The following is a 24,099-nucleotide window of genomic DNA, read 5'->3' on the forward strand; positions in this document are numbered from 1 at the left end:
TTTTACAGAAAAATTCATTGACTACTCGTTGAGTGCTGATTAGATCCCGAAGTGTTGCACCACTCTTGATGCAGAGAGATGTAAGCCATGGCCACTGCCCTCAGATTACCCTTAAATCCAGTCATGGCACAAGGGTACAGTTTGGGGCACAAGAATGTGCTCACTGGAACCTGACTGCCTGGGTTCAAGTCCCTCTTATGCAGCTTCCCCGCTGTGTGACCTAGGCAAACGGCTTGACCTTTCTGTGTTTTGGTTGCCTCATCTGTAAAATGGGGCTAGTAATAGTACCTGTAAGGATTAGTTGAGCTGATACATGTGTTCACTTAGAAGAGCAGCTGACACACAGTAATCATGACCTAAGTGTTAGCTGTTATTGTTATTAGTGGTTAAGAGCTTTACCTCTGGAGCCAGCCTGTCTGGGTTCAAATCCTTGTTCTGTCCCTGTCTGTCTTGAGCAAATGAGTTAATCCCTGTCTCTACTTCAGTTTCCCAATCTTTAAAATGGGGATGAAAAGAGTGATGTCTCATTCATAGAGTTGTTACGAAAACTCACCAAGTGACTATGGACAAAGTACTGAGAATAGCATGTGGCACACAGAAAGTGCTCAGTAAGTGTGAGCCTCTGTAATACTAATTATTGCTGTTACCATTATTATCATATTATTACTACTGGGGGAGTCAGGGATTAGGGCCCCATCCGTTGGAGTGCCCTGTGTAGAGCCAGCAGGGGGAGGGGTCCAGGGTGCATGAGACAAGCTGCTCTGGGTACAGCAGGATGGCCCTGTCCATTCTCTCTTGCCTCTCCCATGTTCTCCTCCAGCCCAGGTCATTCTGGTCCTTTACATTTTGAACTGTGGCCCCAGGTGCCACTCCTTGCCAATATGCCACCTCCTCCCTGATCCTTGTTTAGCCACACAGAGGGTGGGTTGATGGTAAGCTAATGAAGGCAAGTTTCCACGACTTTTATTTGCATGGGAAGGGCCCTGGCAGTACTATATTTATAGCTGTGACTTTTTTTTGTAATTATAAAAGACTTCTATCATTGCATAAACTTAAGCCCCACCTGGACCCTCCCTTGGTTTTAGGAAGGGAATTCCTCATTCAGACTTTCAAGTTCCCATCTGCTGTAATCCAGCCCCTTTCTTTACCTGGGTCTGGTCAGAGAGACTTACTCAGGTAGCATTTTCACCCATGTAAGTCTGTTTTCCTTTGTTACTGGTGCACAGTATTTTGTGTCCCCTTTTGCAGCCATAACCTCTACACATCATCATTTGGGCTGGTAACGTCATGAATAAATGAATGAATGAATGAATGAATATAGTCTTGTGCTGTTGTAGTCTCAAGAAAAATGGCTCCGTCCTGGGGTGAAGCAAAGCCCTTGGCAGACAGGAGAAGCTGGAAGGCCTTTTGAATCTATGTGGAACAAGAAGCCTCTGAGATCCCACGGTGGTTGGCAGTTTAGAAACAGGATGACAAGTCTAGCTGGGAAATGTTTTAAATTTGGAGACTTAACCAGGATGAAACTGATGAATGGTCACAGGTCAGGGAGAAAGGAGCCCTAATGTACCTGAATTCTTTATTGAGAGCTTGTGTTCTTACATTTAGGCTTTATTGATACCGCTGTGCTGACCCATTTTATTAAAGATTTGGGTTTTTATTGAAAAACAAATGAAACTGACCAGAGGGGAAGCCTGCTTGTCTCAATGTTTGGCAGGAACTCCCAGTGTCTCTCTGGCCTTCTGGATTATACATACATATATTATATATATATATATATATATATATATGATTTCTTTATTTATTTACAGCCTCACCGGGTCTTTGCTGCTATGCATGGCCCATCTCCAGTTGCAGAGTGTGGGGGCTACTCTCTGTTGTAGTGCGTCATCTTCTCACTGCTGTGATTTCCCTTGTTGTGGAGCATGGGCTCTGGGCATGTGGCCTTCAGTAGTTGCAGCTCGTGGGCTCTAGAATACATGCTCAGCAGTTGTGGTGAACGGGCTCAGTTTTCCTGAGGCATGTGGGATCTTCCAGGACCACGGCTGGAACCCGTGTTCACAGCACTGGCAGGTGATTCTTTACTGCTAAGCCACCAGGGAAGCCCCTTCTGGACTATATTTGAGGGGACTTTTTCAGGTGGTGCTCAGAACTCCCAATTTATCCCACACAAGACACTTCATACTCTCTAGGGTTGTTTTATGTACCCCAGCTTTATCTCTTCTGTGACTGTGAGCTCTCTTTCTATATACATAGAAAGAGAGAGAGGGAAAGAATGAGCGATTGGTTCTGTTTCTTTGGAGAACCCTAAGACAGTAGGTCTGAATATAAGTTGTTTTCTTGCTTGGAAAACCATTCTTAATGTGAATGACTTTCCATGACACGTGTGGCTGGACAGGTACAAGAGATCTGGGAGACCTCAGCAGGTTTTGGTATCTCTCCCTCAACCTCTGAGCAGGCTTGGGCTTAACCCTGCAGTCATAAATAAGCAGTAGGAACGAAGATCTGACTCCTCCTCTGCTCCCAGCCCCCTCCATGTAGTTAGCTACACCTAAAACTATGTGTGTTTATGACAGCAAAAGACTGGACAGAAACAGCTTAAATGTTCCTCCATGGGACAGAGTGTTATACAGCAGTACAAAGGAGCAGGAGGTATTTTCTGCACTGGTGTGGGACAGCGCTAAGATAAACACCAAAACAAAAAGCAGTGAGTCCAACACTGTGTTTCCATTCGGGTGGGTGAAAAGAATATATGCATATTTGCTGACAGGTTCACAACCCCTCATCCACAATTTCAAAATTCAAAAAACTCAGAAAATCAAGGGTTTTTTCCTTCAGTTCAGTTCAGTCGCTCAGTCGTGTCCGACTCTTTGAGACCCCATGAATTGCAGCACCAGGCCTCCCTTTCCATCACCAACTCCCGGAGTTCACTCAAACTCACGTCCATCGAGTCGGTGATGCCATCCAGCCATCTCATCCTCTGGCGTCCCCTTCTCCTCCTGCCCCCAATCCCTCCCAGCATCAGAGTCTTTGCCAATGAGTCAACTCTTCGCATGAGGTGGCCAAAGTACTGGAGTTTCAGCTGTAGCATCATTCCTTCCAAAGAACACCCAGGACTGATCTCCTTTAGAATGGACTGATTGGATCTCCTTGCAGTCCAAGGGACTCTCAAGAGTTCTCCAACACCACAGTTCAAAAGCATCAATTCTTTGGCGCTCAGCTTTCTTCACAGTCCAACTCTCATATCCATACATGACCACAGGAAAAACCGTAGCCTTGACTAGATGGACCTTTGTTGGCAAAGTAATGTCTCTGCTTTTGAATATGCTATCTAGGTTGGTCATAACTTTTCTTCCAAGGAGTACACGTCTTTTAATTTCATGGCTGCAATTTTTCCTTCAGTTTGTGGCAAATTTATTGGTAGCAAAACCAGAGCTGAAAGGATGTGAGCTGTTTGTAGCTGTTATTTATCTCAGTTAGTGTGAATATCTTATACCTCAGACCTAAGGTAACCCATCATCATGCTTGCCTGTGACTGAGGGATTCCTTGGACGTGAAACTTACAGTATTAAAACTGGGACAAAGGATCATCCTATACAGAGCCTAGATGGATCCTCGAATGGAGGGAAAGTGTCACAAAATACATGGTACATGTACCTCATTACTTGCCTAAAATCCTAGAAGTTCTGCATCTTGAAACGCATTTGTCCCCAAATGTTTTGGATGAAAGACTGTGGACCTGGATGCTCATGAAAGTGAAAGTGTTTCATTCAGTGGCATCGGACTCTTTGCCACTCCCCAGACTGCAGCCCACCAAGCTCCTCTGTTCATGGACTCCAGACAAGAATATTGGAGTGGGTAGCCATGCCCTTCTCCAGGGGATCTTCCTGACCCAAGGATCGAACCTGGGTCTCCTGCATTGCAGGCAGATTCTTTACTACCTGAGCCACCAAGGAAGTCCAGGATGTTCATAGACTATCCCTGGAAGGAGATAGAAACAACCAGCCGCAACCTCTGGAAAGGAAATGGATGGCTTGAGGGCAGGGTTAGGAGGGAATTTTCACTATCATTTTGTATCTTTGGACTGTACTAACTCCTCAGAAAATAAATATAGGGATGCATGGGAAAACAAAACTCTCTACTTTTGACTAAACTACAGATATAATTTTTAAAAATTTTGAGAAGATAAATTACTATGCTGTTGTTATTCTTTACCGTCTGAACCACCAGGGAAGTTCAGGATGTTATTGATGCTGTCAGAGAAATATTTGTCTTCCTGATTCTGCTGATTCCAGTGTATCCTGTTCTCACAGCTGTTTGTCTGTTGAGCCCTGATTTGAGAATCAAGAGACTTGATTGTCCTTTTCTGAGCTGAGTGCTAAGAAGGTCTCTCCTGGAGCAGCAGGTGGACCCTTGCTCTAGCTTCAGGAGCACGCTCCACAGCCCCAGGCGATTTTTTTTTTTTCCTGGTTGGTAGTTGTTATTATTATTTTGAGAGAAGAACAATCGTGCAAAGCAAGTAGAAACAGGCTGGGTCAGCTGAAAATACCCACGTGCTCCCGCCTTGGGTCTCCCGGTGATATAATTAGCTGGTTTTATCCCGCGGTGAGTGGGCGGCTTGCTCCCCTGGCAGCCGGCAAGACCAGAGGATGATGCAACAAAAGGCAAGCCCGGGCAAGGCCGAGCCGGGGCTGTGCCGGCCAAAGATGCTGATGCGATACACGGGTGGGGGTGGGGCGGGAATAGCCGGAGTGGTTCGGAGCTGCAGGCGTCGGGGGGCGGGGGCGGGGGGGGGGGGAGACCCGGCTGCCTGGGGGGCAAAGCTGGCCTGCTCACTGAGCCTTGCGCTCTCACCCACCTGCCCCTTCAGCCTTTCCCCCCACCTCCACTTAGTGACAGACACTATTCCCAGTTCTCTGATTCTCAACTGAGATGGAAGTTCTGGTGAGAACTTCTAGAGGTAAGAAAGGGGCCCTTGTGCACGGATAGACTAAATCAGGGTTCCTAAAGCTGTGAGGCTGGAGGGCTGGGAGGTTTCAGTTACTGGGGAGGTTTTTCAAACCCCTGTATCCTTGTGTAGCTGGTTTCAGAAAGGGGGCCAGAAATTGGAAATAAGTTTTTAAAAGAATATTTACTTTTTTGTTTTTGGCTGCAAGGAGGTCTTAGTTTCCGCATGTGGGATCTTTGTTGCAGTACAGGCTTAGGTTAAGTGGGATCTTAGTTCCTTACCAGAGATCGGAACCTTAAGCACCAGCTTTTGAAGGTTGATTCTTAACCACTGGACCACCAGGGAAGTCCTGGAAATAGGTTTTAAATTGTGTTTAATTATTATTTTAAATAGAGTTAGCTGTTAATATATTATGAGGAATAGCCTATTTTGCATTCAGGGTTGTACACAGCACAACTCCAGGGGGCGCTGTCCACACAGACTCAGATGGTGCTAATGGTGCCCATGGAGGTAGGTGACACAGCAAACCTGCCCCTCTCCCCAGAGGCAGCCACTTTCATCATTTCTTTTGTCTTCTTCCAGAGAGATTCAGTGTACTTGTAGGATTTGAACATTTTTCAAAAGGGGGTTCCCTTTCCTCCCATTCCTTATGTTGAGAATCCCTGAGCTGGAGGGCAGATGGTCTGAAAGATGGAGTTCGGGTATCTGCAAAGTGATAAAGGAGGAGCTGGCTTTCCCTTAAGTCTCACTGCAGCAGGCCCCCTCTCCTCTACCAGGTCCAGGCTGGGTCCCCGTCAAGGACTATCTGCAGGGACTTCCCTGGTGGTCTGGTAGTTAAGAATTTGCCTCCCAATGCAGGGGACGCTGGTTCGATCCCTGCTTGGGGAGCTGAGATCCCATATGCCGCAGGGCAGCTAAGCCCGTGCACCTCAGTTAGGGAAGGCTTTGTGCAGCAGCATAGTTCCCATGAGCCGCAACCAAGACCTGATGCTGCCAAATAAATAAATATATATATATTTTAAACTACCTGCATTTCAGGCAGTGAACGGCTTTTTCTCAGTAATCCTCCTAGGTCCCCTGGAGATTTTCAGATGGATTTGCTGAGTAGGGAATATTCCTGCATTTCAATCCAGTGATTTCTCAGCAGACTTTGATGTTGTCTAGTCAAAACAAAACAAACCAAACTTGTGTACCAGAAGGGGGAAATTGGATCCTGGTGTGTGACCTTATACAAGTCACACAGTCTCTTTGTGTCTTGGTTTCTTCCTCTGGGAAATGAGGAGCATCATGTCTGCCGCCACCCCCCCTTTTTTTTTTCAACCTCTCACAAAGGTTGTAAGATCATGGATATGAAAGTACCCATTTTCGAACTTCCCTGAAGGTCCAGTGGTTGAGATGCTGTGCTTCCAATGCAGAGGCATTGAAATGGCAGGCATTTGATTCCTGGTTGGGGAACTGAGATCCCATGTGCCTCGTGGCAAGGCCAAGTTAAAAAATAAAAAATTTTAAACAGTACACGTTTTATAGATGAAGATTTGAGGTCCAAGCTCATGCAGCTCAGAGGTGTTCCTGTTCTCCATGTGGTCAGGTCCAGAAACTCAGCAGGAAAAAACTGTCTTGCTGGAAGGGAGTGGGAAGAGGAAGGGCTTCTGACCCTCCTTGCTCCTCTGCTGTGGCAGAGACGGCTGGCAGGTCATCATAGATCTGTGCTCCCAGCTGGGGACTACACAGACCCTTAATCTAAGTGGGACCACATGACAAGTTCTTACCAGTGCACTGTGGGTAGGAAATGATCCGTGTTACTTCTGAACCAGGTGTGAAGAAAGGCATATACCTTCTTCATGTTCTTCCTTCCTCTCTGAAAGCAGAGATCCTGATGCCCTTGGGCATGGTGGAGCTGCAGGATGGAAAGGGCCTGGGTCCCTGAATCATTGTCACACCTGGAGGTCAGCTACTTGCCAACCAGAACAACTCAACCGTATTCATTATGTGAGTGAGACATAAACTATTGGGTTGTCACTAGAATTTGAGAGTTCGTTTGTTACAATTGCTAGTGTCACCCTGGGCTTCCCTGGTAGCTCAGCTGGTAAAGAATCTGCCTGCAATACAGGAGACCCCAGTTCGATTCCTGGGTCAGGAAGATCCCCTGGAGAAGGGCATGGCAACCCACTCTAGTATTTTGCCTGGAGAGTCCCATGGTCAGAGGAGCCTGGCAAGCTGCAGTCCATGGGGTTGCAGAATTGGACGTGATGGAGCAACTAAGCACAGCACAGCACAGTGTCATCCTAGCCCAGACTCCCACTTTTCTTCCTCAGTCCTTCACTGAGCCACTTGCTTGTACCCAAAAGGAGACTTTGGTAATCATCCCTCAGAGCAGGTGCAGGGTTGTTAAAAACCACTGAGGGTGGGGAGAGGGAGGCATCATCTCCCCTTGGCTCTGAACTTGGGGTCACCAGCATATGGGGATTGGGTTTGCAGCTGTCACATTCCACAGAGGCCCTGGTAGCATTTTGACTATGTGTGACACTCAGCGCCATCCTAGAGGAGCAAAGATAAGGACAGACAGCTGATAGGAGGGGGGAGCAGAGAGGGAGGGCCCACAACCAGAGCCCTGTGTCTGCCTGGAATCTCTGCCTGTGTCATCTCAGCCAAGCCACCATCTCTTGGGCCCTCCATTTCCCCATCTGTCACATGAATCTAAAGCACATATCCTGGATGGAAAGTGGGGGAAGGTGGAGATGGTAGGGGTCAGATAGTGGATCTCTCTATGCAGTCGGAGGACCCAAACCCAAGATCCTCAGAACTTTGATGTGTGCTGGGGCTTTTTCTTGGGAGGGGCTTAAAAATAATTTGTTAGGAAAGAAAACATGAAAGAATGCCTGATTCCTCCATTTGAGGGGATCATTCAGGAAGCTATACTGGGCTAAAGGATCTGGAAGAGGGATGTCCTGATGGCTTTGCACGCTACCTCCGAGGATTGAACTCGGCGTCTACGGGTAGTTCCTCTTGCCACCAAATGTTTATTGACAGGTGTCCAATATCTGAAATTCCACCATTAGCGCTTCATTCCTTTGGATTCCTTTTTTATTCTTCCACAAAAATGCAAGCAGTGATAATCCCAAACATGTGTTCAGCGCTTTAGACTTTTTCCAGGAATCTTGAAAGATAGACAGGTCCAAACGCCAAACGCAGGTGCTTCATTAATCGTTTTATCTCCTGACAGGAAGACTGTGGGGGAAATTCTGCTCCTGGGTGTGTATCCAAGAATAACTTGCACATGTGGCCCAAAGACATGGATAGGAATAATTATGGCAGCCCTATGCATAATAACACAAAATTGGAAATTACCAAAGTGCCCATTGACAGGAGATGGGGATCACTGGATGTGAAATAACAGTGAAAATGATCGAGCCCTGTTTTAATAACATATTGCTGCATGACAGGCCATGTTAAAACATAGTGGCAACCACAATCATTGATTTGCTCACAATTCTACCATTTAGGCAGGGGCTCATTGGGGATGGCTTGTCTCTACTCCATGTGACTTCAACTGAGGAGGATTAACTGAGGGTGAACAATCAGGGTTTTAATTAATTAATATTCATTTTGGCTGTACTGGGTCTTTGTTACTGTGTGGGTTTCTCTGTAGTTGCAATGATCAGAGGCTCTTCTTCGTTGCGGTGTGCAGGCTTCTCACGGCAGTGGATTCTCTTGTTGCAGAACATGAGCTCCAGGGCTTGCTGGCTTCAGTGGTTGCGACACATCGGCTCAGTAGCTGCAGCTCCCGGGCCCTGGAGCACAGGTGTACAAGCTTAGTTGCTCCGTGTTATGCGGGATCTTCCTGGATCAGGGATTGAACCCATGTCCCTGGAACTGGCAGGCAGATTCTTTACCACTGAGCTACCAGGGAAGTCCCAAGATCAACTTTTAAGATGGTCCACTCGTGTGGTTGGCCTGTTGATGCTGGCTGTCAGCTAGGAGATCAGCTGGAGCTATTGTGTGTGAGGTAGTAGCCTTCTTATATTGCATGTGGCCTCCAGGTGACTTCTCTCAGCCTGGTGGTCTCAAAATAATCAGACTTCTCAGGTGGCATCTCAATGTCCCCAAGAATGCAAAAGCAGAAGTCGCTGGATCTTCTTGAGGCTTAGGCCTAGAATAGGCACAGAATAACCCATTCTATTGGTTGAAAGAGTCATAAAGTCAGATTCAACTGCGAAAGAGTGTGAATAACCAGAGCTATACTTTGTGTGCCACAGACTTGCACAACCACAACCACGCATAGCCATATGGATAAATAAATCGTAGGTAAGTTATGCTGCAGGAACAAATAAGCTTTGCATTTCAGTGATTTCTTGTAACAGTGGATTATTTCTTCCTCCCATACATATCTTAAAAATATATATTATTTGGCTGCATTGGGCCTTAGTTGTTGCACGTGGGGTCTTCACTGCGTCACCTGGGCTCTTGTTGAGGCGGACGCACTCCCTAGTGGTGGTGCACAGGCTTAGCTGTTCCCTGGCGTGTGGGATCTTAGTTTCCTGACCAGGGATCAGCCCACATCCTTTGCATGGCAAGGTGGATTCCTAATCACCAGACCACCAGGGAAGTCCAGTCACATACACATCTTACACAGGCCGGTGGAGTGCTTGGCCCCACACAGCCAGCCAGTTAGGAACTTAGGCTGGTAGAGGATCTACCATACTGAGATGGCACCATCTGGGACATCTCACTTTTGCCACAGCCACAGAGGACAGAAAGGCTGGAGAATTTCACTTGACCTCAGCTCTAAAGATACAAATGTCACTTAGGTTCACATCTCATTGGCTAGAACTAATCACATTACCCTGCCTAAATTACAATTTTTCCATAGAAAAATGGAAGAGCATTACTATTCCAGTCACATGTAATAAAACTATTGAAAACAAAGGACACTTCAACATAAAATTCACGATAGTGTTTACTTTGGGGTGGGTGGAGGGGTCAGCATAGAAGAAGTCACAGGAAGGTATTAATAGCAATGATTTGTAATATTCTAATCCATGGGTTGAGCCGTGAGTATTGATTATACTATTTTTAATGAATAAATGAGTAAATAGATGAATGAAATAAAAGAGAGGGCTCAGAAGCAGCGGCACTGAAGCATAACCTCAGAGTGCAGGGCAAAAATAGCTCTTCCATAAATATTCACTGAGCTGTGGTTGAGGCTGCTAGGCCTTGAGGGTACAAAGATGAATAAAATATAGGCCCATCCCCGCTAGATTCCCAGCTCAGAGGATGCAGTAGGCACATGAACCAGACAACCAGCAAAGCAGAGTGGAGTGGACTGCTTACCAGGAACTTTGGGAGCCAGAGAAAGTCTTACCCCAAGGGGTCATGTAGGTTGGGTCATGAAGGATCAATAGGAGTTCGATAGGTGGAGAAAGAAGTGGAGGTGGGGCATGTTGTTCAGGGACACTCATTCTGGGAAGAGTGAACAATATGTACAAAGGCACAGATAGCCCTTCATTCCTCAGGTGGCCTGTGTTCACAGCATTTCCTCACCACCTTCTAGTCCCTAAATGATCTGATCAACTCATTCATACTGTGCTATGCCACCTAGAACCCTCTGCAGGACCTGCACATTCCATATCCCCACTGATTCCTATGTGCCAGGCACTATGCTAAGCAATTTACTTCTATGATTTTATTTAATGAAGAGCAGAACTTAATGCCAAAGAAATGAATTTCTAATGGTGAAATTTCAGACTTAGATAAGATGAAATCTTTAGCTTAGGGAAGCTGGAAGTATTTGTGTGGCATGAATTCTGTCGCAAATTCCTCTACCTCACCTTATGTTCAGTCCTGATCTTTGTACTGGCTGGGTAAAGCCCCTGGAAGGTCAGGAGGTGGGATGGGAGGAGCTCCCAATCTTATTCTTAAAAAAAAAAAAAAAGCAAGTGGGACTTCTGCTCAATAATATAATAATGTCTCTGTTCTGCCTCTTCTCTGGGGTCTCACTTCTTGGGAGTCTGTGTGGAGGTGAATTCCTCTGAAAGCTTTCTGCCCCTGTTAGGGACTCCCCAGGCCTTTTCTGAGAAATAGTGACATTGTTCCTAGCACTTCCCCTCCCTTCCTGGGTAGCTCCTGTGGCTATCATTGAGTTTTCCTCACATCCTCCTTCTTTGGGCTAGGGCTTTTCTAACTTTCCTTTCCATCATCACTTCCCTCCTGGATGGGGCTAATCTGGGTCCTCTTGTTCCTCAGGCTCAATCTCTTTACATCCCTAAGCCGCCTGCTTCCTTGGGAGCAGGCCTGAGCATCGGGCTGCAGGCCCGACTAGCATTCAGGCCTTCGGGAACATGTCCTAACATGTTGAGCCCTGGCATAGAAGAAGATGGTGGCTATTTTGTCCTTGGGACTGCCTGTTTTTAGACGAGAGTGGGGTTTTAGACAAAAGGAGACCCCCAAAGACCCTGGAGAGACCTTGGTCTGCATTTCTCTGAACAGAATATGTGATTTGCCTCAGACCCCTTGGGACTGGTCTGGGATCTGTTGTGTACCTGCATGCCTCTGTGTGTATATGTGTGTGTGTGTGTATTTTGGGACTTGGATCTTGAGTGTGGCTTTTATCAACCTGCTTCTTTGCCTCTTTAGGGCAGAAAGCCCTCTCTTAAGAGCAAACCTGGCTACACATTCAAGGGAATGCTTGGAAACTTTTTTTTTTTTAAGTGCTGAACAGTACTAGACAACAGTAGGTGCTTAATAAATATTTGCTGAGTTCTGTTGTGGTGGTGGTGGTGGTGAGTTAAAAATTATAAAAAAAAATCACTTCCCCAAAAAACAACAAAAAGAATTATTTCATTGTGAAGCTCAGGACCATAAAACTAATTCAATACAAGCTGTCGTTAAATTTTTTTTCCCAAAAGTAAACAGTTAGACAATGTCAAGTCTATTTACAATGTCTGAAAGCCAAGGGGATTCGAGACAGTAGGAGGATGTGCCCGTCCTGTGCTGGACATTTGACAACCCAGCCTTTAGGTGGTGTGGGCACGGGTGTGTTGGAAGTAGGGAAGGTGGAGCTGGGAGAGGAGAGGGCTGGTCCTGGGGTCTTGGCCTGTTTGAGGTTCTTCCAAAGTCCACCTACAATTCTGGCTTGATTCCAATATCAGGCAGGCAAGGGGGTCTGGTAAAGGGTCCTCCCACCCCTCCCTGGGCTCTTGTTCCAGCAGTAGAGGAGAAGCAAGCCTGTCCTCCCTGAGGTCAGCTGCTTTGGGGGAAGAAGACTGGGCATGTCTGGGCAGAGATTTCCAGACGCCAAACAGCCCTAGAGGTCAGTAATTGTAGCTGCTTCCAGCCTGCATTCTATGTTTTAGTCAATTTCTGTTCAGATTAACACTCTGTTCTCTGCAATTTTTTTGCAAGCCGAAATCAGAAATATTTCAGATGAAGGAAGGAAGCAAAGGTGGGGTACAAGTGGGGATGGGGAGCAGCAGGGCACCTCACTAGCTTTTGCATCTGTTGGAAGCTCTGGTTGGCCTTTCTAGAATTGCTTTCATCGGTGTCACCTCAGAGTATTGCCTGGAAATGACAGGTGCTGGGCATATCTTGTATTCTAAAGCCGCTGCAACAGGGCAATAAGCAGAAAGCTCTGGATGAGAAGCAAAAGGTCTGTGTTCTAACCATCACCATTGATTTGCTGTATCCCCTGAGTCAGGCCTCCAAGCTCTGAGCCTCCCTTTGCAGCAGTGTGTGTGGTGGGTGGGGATTACCCAGGAGATAACTCACCCACCCAATCCTTCTCCCCTTCCCAGCCCGCAAATCCACAGCAATCAGATTGAGCTTTCCTCTGCGAAGGTGAGACGGGAGGTGGATATAGGCGGTGAGGAGGAGGGGGTGGGAAGCTTAGCTCAGTGTCCCGTTTTCCCTGGAGACCAAGCTAGCCCTTTCTTAGCAGTGTCCCCAATTCCGTCCTGCCCTGGAGCATTTGACAAATAACTTCCCACCCCTTTAGTTCTGTGGGCTTCGGTCTGTTTCCTCTTCTGTGAAATACGGGGAATTGAATCCTCTTCTGTGAAGTAAAGCGAATTGAATCCGTTCTGGCCCCCAAGAATGCTTTGTTGGGGTCTCTGGGTGCCTCGGGTGATGGGGAGAGGTGGTGTAGTGAGGGGCCCATGGTGGTACAGTGGGGCTTTTCTGGGAATTGCAAAGTGAAGTGTTGTTTTAAAAACAAAATTATTTAAGGATTTTTTTTTCCTTTATTAATGTCACTCCTCGTGGTTTATTCAGGTGTTCGGGGTAAATCCTTGCCCAGAGTCAGTCGGTGGTGGGTCGGAGAGGGGGGGCTAGTCCGTCTGGTCCCAATAGCGCCGCCGTCACGTTGGTGGGAGGTCCAACTCGCCCTCCCCACCCCAACCACCCCGCACTGGGGGGGAAAAACAAAACAGAATTGGGACTCAGTTCGTGCGGAAATATGTCAAGTGCACAAACCCAGGCGCGGAGAGTGGGAAGGAGGGAAGCGCCCCCCTGCAGCCTGTGAGGTTGGCAGCGGAGTCATCGGGGAGCCGTCGGAGCAGAAGCGCCGCTGTGGGCGGAGCGGCCGGTCCCGCCTCCAGCCCTCTTTATAAGCCCGGCGCCCGGCGCCCGGCGGCGCCAGCTGAGGTGTGAGCAGCGGCTGGAGACCGTGGTTGGGAGACCCGGCGCTGCGCGCAGATTCACGGAGACGTCCCGAGACCCCCAGGAGAGGTGAGGGAGCCGGGGTGGGCCAGAGCGGATCCCGAGCTGAGGCTCCCGAGCCGAGCCGAGCGAGTCCGCATGTTTGTGCGTGCCCCTGGGGGGTGTGTATCCGCGGGGGCGCGTGTGTCCTGTGTTCACAGGTGAATGGCGCGCGGGGCCCTGCGCGCGGGTCTCGGTTTGGAGTACACCAAGAGTTGTGAGTGCGCGTGTGGGGACAGGGCCCGGGATGCGTCGGAGGCTCCGGGCGCGGAGAAGGCGCCCAAGTACTAGGGATCTCCCCTCTGCGATCCCTCCCCTGGAAACTCCGCCGGGGCGAGGGAAGGCGTGGACCCGGCCGAGGGTGCGCCCGGGACTCCAGGCTCGGCACGCTCGCTGCGTGGGGACAAAGCCCGGTCCGCGCAGGACTCCGGGAGGGGCGGGGAAAGCCAAGCCGAACAGGTTCATCTGGGATCCATTCCCGGGCGGTTCTCAGATCCGATCGGTGACGTCCTGGCCCAGAACCGAGGTCGGAGTCCCCGGTGCTGCTGAGGTCAGCTCCGGCTGTGTCCTGGGCCCCTGGGAACGTGTCGGGACACGTTCCTTAAGAGTAAGCTGGGAGGTGACTCACGGTGACAAGAAGACCCCGGGGAACGAGCCGGGTGACATCAGAACTCCGCCAGGGCTGGGAGACTGTGGCTCCGCCAGAAGTCCCTTCTCCCTCTCCACGGTCTCTGTGCCCCCACGCCGCCACCATCAATCAGCACAGTGACCTATTTGGCTGGCACAGAGTGTTCTCAGGGAAACCGGGACACCGGGAGGTCCAAGACCGGGTGTCCGGTCCCTGCCCCGAGGCGCGCCCTCTGGGACCCGGAGCCGCGGCCGGGCGCTGGGTGGGCTTGCGCCAGCCTGTCAGTTAGGGAAGCCCCGAAGCCGGACCTACCTCTCTCCCAGCGCTGCCGTGAGAACCCCGGCCCAGCCTGCCCTTGGGTCGGACGGACGGACTCGGGGACGGGAGCCGAGCTCTGCTCTGCGGCGCGGTGGGGGCACCCAGCCCAGGACGGGGGCGGTGGGGGAAGGGAAGGGATGGTCCTGTGTTTGAGGGATGGGGCTTCGCCGGTGCGTCGCTGCTCCGGGCCTCCGTCACCTGCTTTCAGGGACTCCAAGCCAGTCCGGAATTCCCTCTCCAAGGACAACAGGGCTAGCAGAGCAGGGCGATTCGCCCTTCGGACGCCACCGCCCAGCGCGGACTGTAGTGCGTCCGCCTTGTCCGCCTGGTCTGGGGCTCTCGGAGGACACTTGCGCTTTCCCCGTAGGGAGAAGAATCCTAGAACTGGGTTTGGTGCTTTAGGGCGCCCGGGCAGCTCCCTCCCTCCCTCCTTCCCCTTCCTCCACGTTGCGTTTCGGGGAGGACTTAAGAGCGGTTTTGTTTTCGTTGCTCCCGTCTATTTTTATTTTTCAGGGATCTGACTCATCCCTTGCTTTGGGCGTGGAGATAAGGTGGAGGGACCAGATCTCGGCGCGCTTGTTGCGTGCGTGCTGTGTGTGTATGTGTGTGTGTGTGTGTGCGCGTGTATGTACGCGCGTGCGCGCGTGTGTTTCACAAGAGGCGGCGCGAGAGCGCGCTGTTTCCCAATAGTGGCGGGCGTTTCGGAAGCCTGACTGGCTCAGCGTGACGTGTTCGCGGCCCCCGATCCCCCTCCCACTCCCCCTCCCCACCCCAGGGTGACGTGCAGCGGGAGTGGAAGCGAAGTTTTGGCGGGCGGGTAGCGCTTTGCAGGAAACTGACTCATCACAGCTCGCTGCCGGCCTCCCAAGCTCTGCCCACGCAGCTCCCCCTCCGCGCGTGATTTCCTGGAGACCGGTGCCCTCTTCTGGCCACATCGCTAATAGCTAACCCGCCTTCCCGCGGAATGAGTCTTCACCAGCCTTTGATTCCCAATGTAATCTACTCTGGTACTGATGCTGAGTCTTTGCCCACTCCTCTCTTAAAAATAGTGCCCCCATTGGATCTGCAGTGTTTACTGAGTGCTTACTGATTATTTGGGAATGAAAATATGGTTGAAGTCCAAGGCATGATAAAACCCTAGCAGGGTTCCTCCTCTTGCCAATGAAGCCCTGAGATCTGTAGTGTCTGTTCAAGCCCTTCTGTGTGTCCCTTCTTGGCTGGCACCCCAAGCATGCCCATCTGGAGAACTGTCAAGCCCTTGAATTTAATCATCTGGGGAAGAAGAGGCCTGTCAAATCTACATTTTGAAAAAGCTCCTCAAGTGGTGAGGAGCCTCTCTCTTGGTGAGGAAATCTCAGAATTAGGGAGTAGGGTTCAACACCAGCATGCAGAACACAGGGCATTTGGGGCTGGGTTCAAATCCTGACTGTGCCACTGGTGAGCTGTGTGACCTTGGGAAACTTACTTAATTTCTCTGAGCCTTGGTTACCTCTTCCGTAAAAGAGCTGATATAGCCATTTCTTCTGAAAATTAATATCCATAAACTTTTTTACAACAGCCCTTGGCTCATAAAATGTGTAAATAAGTCTCAGTCCTTACCCCTGAAGAGAGTGAGCAAAGGTTATTTATGGGCTTTGTCCACTGTGCTGTGTAACCCCTCTCTCTATGTGGTATGTGGCAGCTTGAGTAGACGCTATTGATCTTTTTAACCGTGTGGGTTCAGGGCAAGTCTTAAAACTCCTGCCCTTTAAACTTGGTCAGAGGTCATCTAGTGCCCTCCCCTCCCCTGTGTGCTGAGACTTGGAGCTGTGGGCTTCACTCACTGTGAGAGGTGGAGTGGGGACAGGTAGGTATGGTGTGGGTCCAGGGCTGCTTGCCCCAGGAGGACCCTCAGCAGGGCTTTCACCTTCAGAGCCTGCAAATCAGGACGTGTCCCCAGGAAAACCCAGTCCCTGTTAAAGTCATGCAGGTGCTCAGACCTGGAGTCAAGCCAGAGCCGGGCAGGGAGGTGCCAGCACCCCCTCATGGGCAGGCTCACCTTCAGTGTTCCCTCTCCTTTAGTTTTCCCTCTCCCACTTTAGTGGGAGGAGAGGAGCCAGGTAGACCGGTGCCTTTAATTTTCTTTGCCTGCAAAACGGGTTCCTTGGATGCAGGCAGAATGGGGCAGGGGCTTCCAGGTTGTCTAGACTTCAGGTCACCTGATGTACCTGGCAGGATGTGGCTCAGCCTGGGAGAAATCATTGCTCTGCCCTGCCCTGCCTGGCTCCTCCTTACCCGCAGGCTGCCTGCCTGATGACATCCTTGGGAAAGGCCCTCAGCCCACAACACCTGTCAGCTGCTGTCTGAAGGAGGCGGTGGCCCAGGTGGAGTGATGGGGAGGAGTCAGCCAGAACTAAAGGCAGAGAGAAATAATATTCTCCAAACACTTTCTCTGTACTTGGTACGGCTCAGAGGGCGTTATCTACAACCGCTTAGCGAATTCTCACATCTGGCCTCTGAGACAGTCGCTGTTGTTATCTCCTTCTAGAAATGACACCAGAAATAGATGTCCCTTTCATCATAGGCGACTGGAATGTAAAAGTAGGAACTCAGGAGGTACCTGGAGTTACAGGCAAGTTTGGCCTTGGAGTACAAAGTGAAGCAGGGCAAACGGAGTTTTGCCAAGGGAACGCACTAGTCACAGCAAACACCCTCGTCCAACATACACAAGAGACAACTCTACACATGGAAATCTCCATCTTATACAGGAGGAAAACAGAACCCAGAGAAGTTAAGCCACTTGTCGAAGGTTGCCCAGCAGAGCCTGGATTCCAACCCAAGTGGCCTGGTTCCAAAGCCCTCACCTTGAACCACCAAGATACAGCCGTTGAACTCTGCTCCATCTGCCTTGCCTGGCGGGGCCCGCCAATCATTTCCTTGAGCCTGCGTCTACAGCCCCACTCTTTAGACATGTATGCAGTCCCATTTTACAGATGAGGAAACTGAGGCCTGGGGACTTGAAGTGACTCTTTGAAAGTTGAGGTAGGAAGTGGCAGAGCGAGGACTAGAACCCAGGTGCTTTTAACCCCAAAATCCAGAGTAGTTTTAAGTCACTGAGCAGGATTACTCCACATGAGCATCTAGATGGAGGGATTTGAGAGGAGGCATCCATTTTCTTGGGAATTGACCTCCCCGGCCAGGCCTGGAGTTAGGAAACTGCTGGACTCTGACAATTCACACATACCTGGGGGCATTCACACCCATGAGGGACACCTCAGTGGGAAAAACAAATTGATTTTAGCTGATAACACCCAGTGGTAAACAGGACCCTGATCCCTGCTATTGCAATAAACTTGCCTTTGTTGACATAAACTTGCCCTTCAGCTGCCCACTCCCCCAGTGACCTGGGGGTGTCAGGCTGACTGACTCTGCCCCTCACACCCTTTCTGTGGGTGGAGGTTGGGAGAGCCTGTGGGAGGAACCCGAGAGCCCCTCTCACCTCACTTTCTAGTAAGGAGACTGCGCCTGAGGTTACGCAGTGGCATGGCCCGGAGAGGGAGCGTCCGACTTCCTGAGTGTCTCACGTGCCCCGGGTCTTCCTTGTGTTCCAGCCACAGGTGCCATGTCTGAGCCGTCCAGGGACGCGCATCAGATCCCCCGCAGCAGCAAGGCCTGCCGCTGCCTCTTTGGTCCAGTGGACAGCGAGCAGCTGCGCCAGGACTGCGACGCCCTCATGGCCAGCTGCGTGCAGGAGGCCCGAGAGCGATGGAACTTCGACTTTGTCACCGAGACGCCCCTGGAGGGGGACTTTGCCTGGGAGCGTGTGAGGGGCCTCGGCCTGCCCAAGCTCTACCTGCCCGTGGGGCCCCGAGACGACGTGGGAGGGGGCAAGCGGCCGAGCCCCTCATCCGCCCTGCTGCAGGGCACGTCTCAGGAGGACCACTTAGACCTGTCGCTGTCCTGCACCCTCGTGACTCGCTCCCCTGAGCGGCCCGAGGGGACCCCTGGTGGGCCTGGTCCCTCCCAGGGCCGGAAACGGCGCCAGACCAGCATGACAGGTGAGGACGGGAGCAGAGGGGGCGGCAAGGGATTAGGACTCCCAGAACTCACTGTGCCAGGGCTGACCTGTCTGGCCCAGCTTACTCATCGCTCTGAGGGGTGGGAAACAGGCCCAGAGAGGGGAAGTGGCTTGCCTGAGGTCACACAGCAAGTCTACTACCAAGACCAATTAGCTGACATTTATTTGGAACATTGACTATGTGCCAGGACCTTTGATAAGTGTCTAGATTTCTTTTAGTCCTTATAGTGATCTAATATCATAGGACATTCTTGGCATCCTTTTACAGGCAAAGGAACAGGACTCTGAGAGGTAGAATGATTTGCCTTAGGTCCCACACTGAATTTACCATGGAGAGTAAATGAATGATAATTTCCTGGCTGCCTTATCCAAACCTAACTCGCCTTCCCCTTCATACATACACACCTTCACCTGCACTTCCTAGCCTATTTTTCTCTTTTTGGCACTTTTTAAACTATCAACAGCTACTTCCATATTTTGATATAGTCCATCTTCCCAAATAGGATCCTATCATCTCCACAAGAAAGAAATCTGTATCTCTCTTGTTCATAATTGAGTCCTCAGCACCTTGGATGGTGTGTGACACATAGTAGGTGCTTGAGGGAAATGGAATAAGTGAGGCTGGCAGTTGAACACTATGCCAGGCCTTCAGCCAACGTCTTTTTATTTTTTACTTTACAAATGTATTACTGTTATTATTTTGGCTGTACGGCTTGTGGGATCTTAATTCCCTGAGCAAGGACAGAACCCAGGCCACCTCTGTTGAGCGCAAGGAGTCTTAGCCACTGGACCACCAGGGAAGTCCCCACCAAGGTCTTTCCGGAAACATTTCATTTAATCCTCTGAGCATCGTACCAGCGTTATCCTCATTTTATAGGTGAGGAAATGGAAGCTTGGAGCAGTGCAGCCAAGAATCCCACAGCACATTTGCAGCTGGGTCAAAACTAACAATAATGATAATAATAATAATAACTAACCTTTATATGGCTCAGACATCATGCAGAACACTCTCTGATATATCAGGCTCTGCAAAGAAGCAGATGCCCAGTACCGCTGGCCACATATCACTACTGAGTGTTTGCCATGAGGAACTAAATTTTTCTATTAGTCTAATGCTAGTTAATTTAAACAGCTGCCTAGGGTTAGCGACCACTGCATTTGGGCAGCTTGGCTTAAAGCAGGCCCATGCATGTAAAGTCTGTTATTGATCACGTCTGTGAAGCGTGGGGGGATGTCCTGTATGTATGTAGCCCTCCGGGAGAGAGGCTAGAAGTTTCCAGAGTTCTTCCCTATACTTGGCAGTGTGTCTCTCGGGCCCTGGGGAGGGGTCCCTGGCCCCTCTGCAGGTTGCACTGCGCAGGTGGCTCTGCTGGGCCCTCTTCCTCCTGACCTGGCTGACATCTGTTCTCTCCCCCCAGATTTCTACCACTCCAAACGCAGGCTGATCTGCTCCAAGAGGAAGCCCTAACCCCGCTGCTGGAAGCACGTCCTCGTGGAAACAGGGGCCCACTGCAGGCCTCTTCTGTACCTTTTGCCTTGGTCCTTCAGTTTGTGCGTCTTAATTATTATTTGTGTTTTAATTTAAACGCCTCCTCTTGTATATACCCTGCTTGCTGCCACCCTTCCCACACCCCCAGCCTCTGGAATTATTTAAAAAAGAAAAAAATTAGCAGAAAAAATAGGCTTATTAGATTGCTAGGTATTTTTATTATATGAACCGTTATTTAAACCCTCCTCATTCTTTGCTCGGAGAAGGCAATGGCACCCCACTCCAGCACTCTTGCCTGGAAAATCCCATGGGCGGAGCAGCCTGGTAGGCTGCAGTCCATGGGGTCGCTAAGAGCTGGACACGACTGAGCAACTTCACTTTCACTTTTCACTTTCATGCATTGGAGAAGGAAATGGCAACCCACTCCAGTGTTCTTGCCTGGGGAATCCCAGGGACGGGGGAGCCTGGTGGGCTGCCGTCTATGGGGTCACACAGAGTCGGACACGACTGAAGTGACTTAGCAGCAGCAGCAGCATCCTTTGCTTTCCTCGTCCTCGCTCCTCTGAGGCTGGCGTGACCCCCATCCTCTGGGTGGCACTCTCTGGAGGGGCCTGGTTCCCTCCCCCCTGCCATCTGATGGGTGTTACGAAGTCTCGCCCCCTCTTTCCTGCATTCTCAGACCTGAATTCCTTACAATCTGAGAAGTAAATAGATAGCACTTTGAAGGGGGCCCAACAGAGTTGGAGGCATCATCAAAACTTTGGGTTCCCCTTGCCCCTCTAAGGTTGGGCAGGGTGACCCTGAAGTGGGCACAGCCTGGAAATGGGGCTGCGGGATTGGACACCCTTCTGGCCCTTGATTCCCACCTCCGTCCTGTGAAGGCATGGGGAAGGTAGGGGCCCGTAGCAAACCACCCCTGCCTCCCACCCCGCCACCCCCATCCTCAGGGGAGCCAATCTCAGTGTTTGGCTTCCCTGTCCCCTGCATTTTTCCAGGAGCCCCAGAGGCCCCTGTTTCCCAGCCAGGCTCTCAGTCCCTCTCTGCTCCTCTCCCTTCCTCCATGCCCTTTCCCTTTAGTATCTTCTCAGCCCTGGGTGGCAGCTCTGAGGGGGTGCCCTAACCCCCAACTCAGTGGACTGGTGGAGGAAAGGACATGCTAGACGTAGGGTTCCCCAGTTCTACCTCAAGCAGCGACTGCCCCCTGCTCTTAGCTCTTGGGGTGGGGGGTCCTGGGTGGTCAGGCAGGCCTCCTTGAATGGGGATCTCTCTGTGTTAGGGGTAGGTGGGTGAGGAGCAGATTTTTCCAGGAGGGACAGTGTGACACCAGCCCCTGGAACTCGTCCAAGGACTTTTTCCATTGGCCCCACCCCTTCCCCCATTTCATTGCACTTTGAATAACAGCTGAAGGAGTCAGATGGCGGGAACAGAGGCTGTGGATAGGATATGCTAAGTGGGCAAATATGGGTCTGGGAGCTGTGAGTCATTGTCTTTCCTGGCGCGGAACCTCTTGGTGGGCCTGAGCCCAGATGCCTTCCAGCTCCTGTAGCATCCTGGCCTGGACTGTTTTCTCCTGGCTCCCATACGTCCTGTTTCTTCTGTCTCCACCTAGACTGGAAGCCCCTCAAGGGCAGGGAGTAAGTCCTGTACTGCTCTGTGTGCTTCAAAGCCCCGCCCACAGTGCTGAGTATACAGCAGGTGCTCAATAAATACTCCTGATGACTTTACTCATAATATTAGTGTTGTGGTTGATATACCTTACTATTTATAAGAACAAGTAGGTGGAGGTTTTTTAAATTAAATATGCACTTAATAAAAAAGCAAAATAGTTCAGCAAAAGAAAGACCAAGACCACAAAACAAAAAGCAGACAATAACAAAACAATAAGTCATCACACCTCTACAGATTGCCACTGTTGGGTTCTTGTGTGTGGTTTTTTAAAAAGTAAAGAATACATTGTGACTCATCAGAAAAAAATGCAAATTAAAATCACAAATAAGATACCAGTACACATCTACCAGAATGACTAACATGAAAAAGACTGACAATGTCAAGTGTTGGTGAGGATACAGAGCAACTGGAACTCATACCTCCTGGTGGAAGCATGAACTATTTCATCTCCTTTGCAATAACTCTTCGGCAATATCTTCTAAAGATGCCTCCCCTCAAGCCTAGGGGAGGAATGATGTCTAGGAATTCCATTCTTAGGTTTGTTCTCAAGAGAAATAAACACACAGTTGTGCCTAAAGATATTTCTATAGCAGCGTTATTCATAACAGAGCCTATGAAACAACCTAAATGTCCAGAACATAAGAACAGATACATAGACTGTGGTATCTGTGTATAGTGGAATCCTATATGACATTAAAAAGAACAAAGTACTCTTACATGAATCTTCTGATTATTTATATTTATCAGCCCTAAGACTGACTGACTGAAGCCTTAGTAGCTTAAAACAGCAATCATTTCTTTGCTCTGGATCCTGCAGTTTGGCCAAGAACTACTTTTCAAATACTGAATAATCTTCTGTTCTGTGGACCATGGCTTTGCTCCAGAACCCTAAGGGTCTGAGATGAGGCTGTGCCCTTGGGGCTTTTGGAGACTTTACACTGCTTATCTCCCGTGGATATTTCCAGTATTATGGGATATGCTGGGTCACGTCCCAAGTGTTTTCCCCATAGTGAGGACCTATTGCAGAGCCTCTTTAGCTCTGGACTCCACTTAATAAATAAATCATCCAATACATGAGCAGGAGCAGTATTCAGTATACTGCCTCCAATGTCCCTGTTGGCCACCAGCACTATGCCTCTTTTCAGTGGTAGGATGTCCACAGTATAATAATTTGTCCTTTAACCACATGGGGTGCGTAGACAGTGTATTAAGCAGAGACATCACTTGGCTGACAAAGGTCGGTCTAGTCAAAGCTATGGTTTTTCCAGTAGTCATGCACAGATGTGAGAGTTGGACCATAAAGAAGGCTGAGTTCCAAAGAATTGATGCTTTTGAGTTGTGTTGGAGAAGACTCTTGAGAGTTCCTTGGACAGCAAGGAGATCAAACCAGTCAATCCTAAAGGAAATCAACCCTGTATATTCATTTTAAGGACTGATGCTGAAGCTGAAGCTCCAATCCTTTGGCCACCTGATGCGAAGAACTGACTCACCGGAAAAGACCCTGATGCTTTTGAAGGAGGCAGGAGGAGAAGAGGGTGGCAGAGGATGAGATGGTTGGATGGCATCACCGACTCAATGGACATGAGTTTGAGCAAGCTCTAGAAGACAGTGAAGGACAGGGAAGCTGGTGTGTTGCAGTCCATGGGGTTGCAAGGACGCAGAGATGACTGAGTGGCTGAACAATAACACAGGGGGAATGTCCCGGCATGCCTCAACTCAGTTGGCCATTTAAATCTTAACTAATATAAGTTCCTGAATTTTTGTGGGGAATGTGGTCATGACTTTTGATCCGCTTTCCTGATATGGATTGGAAAGAATGCATTGGCCATGTATGTTATTAGCTTCTTACAATCAGAGCTATGGAGACTATTCTAGTAGACATGCCATACTTTATGATATAATGGCGGCAACTAGGGCTGTCGTGACGGTTATCAGTCACCATGCTTTGTTTGTTTTTTTGTAGGAGCAGGTGAGGGCAGATTGGGAAACACCGTGTCCTTTAAGTTTCTGAGGGTAGAATTAACCTTTGCAATTCTACCAGGGACGTGGTACTGCTTCTGATTTACCATCTTGACCAGTGGGATAACTGAAGAGACTTCTACTCAGTCCTTTCCCTAATGGCTTTTATTTCACCGGTTAGGGAAACAATCTGAGCGTTCTGCTACTTGCTGAGTACGTCCATCCCGATTTGCATTCAGGGGCTGGGAAGTAGCCACAGACTCATTTGGACCCATTGGACGCCAAGAGGGAACAGCGCCGCGTGACTCATGGGAGCTTAGTTCCCCAACCAGAAATCGAACCTG

General features: G+C 49.6%; 1 protein-coding gene across 5 annotated transcripts; it reads left to right on the forward strand.

Annotated features, from left to right (window-relative positions):
• The first annotated feature begins 4,777 nt into the window (after window positions 1-4,777).
• Window positions 4,778-21,859, forward strand: CDKN1A (cyclin dependent kinase inhibitor 1A). 5 transcript variants are annotated; one of them, XM_069563467.1, is made up of 4 exons: window positions 4,784-4,957; window positions 6,814-6,934; window positions 18,173-18,619; window positions 20,058-21,859. In XM_069563467.1, the coding sequence occupies exons 2-4, from the start codon at window positions 6,850-6,852 to the stop codon at window positions 20,105-20,107; spliced, it is 582 nt and encodes a 193-aa protein (XP_069419568.1). In that variant the 5' UTR covers window positions 4,784-4,957; window positions 6,814-6,849; the 3' UTR covers window positions 20,108-21,859. The 5 variants fall into 5 exon arrangements, with proteins under 5 accessions (XP_069419570.1, XP_069419568.1, XP_069419569.1 ...); XM_069563468.1 differs by having other exon boundaries at window positions 4,804-4,957; window positions 6,811-6,934; XM_069563469.1 differs by lacking the exon at window positions 6,814-6,934 and having other exon boundaries at window positions 4,778-4,957.
• The last annotated feature ends 2,240 nt before the right edge of the window (window positions 21,860-24,099 follow it).

This window comes from Ovis canadensis, chromosome 20 (genome assembly GCF_042477335.2).
Source record: "Ovis canadensis isolate MfBH-ARS-UI-01 breed Bighorn chromosome 20, ARS-UI_OviCan_v2, whole genome shotgun sequence".
NCBI lineage: Eukaryota > Metazoa > Chordata > Mammalia > Artiodactyla > Bovidae > Ovis > Ovis canadensis.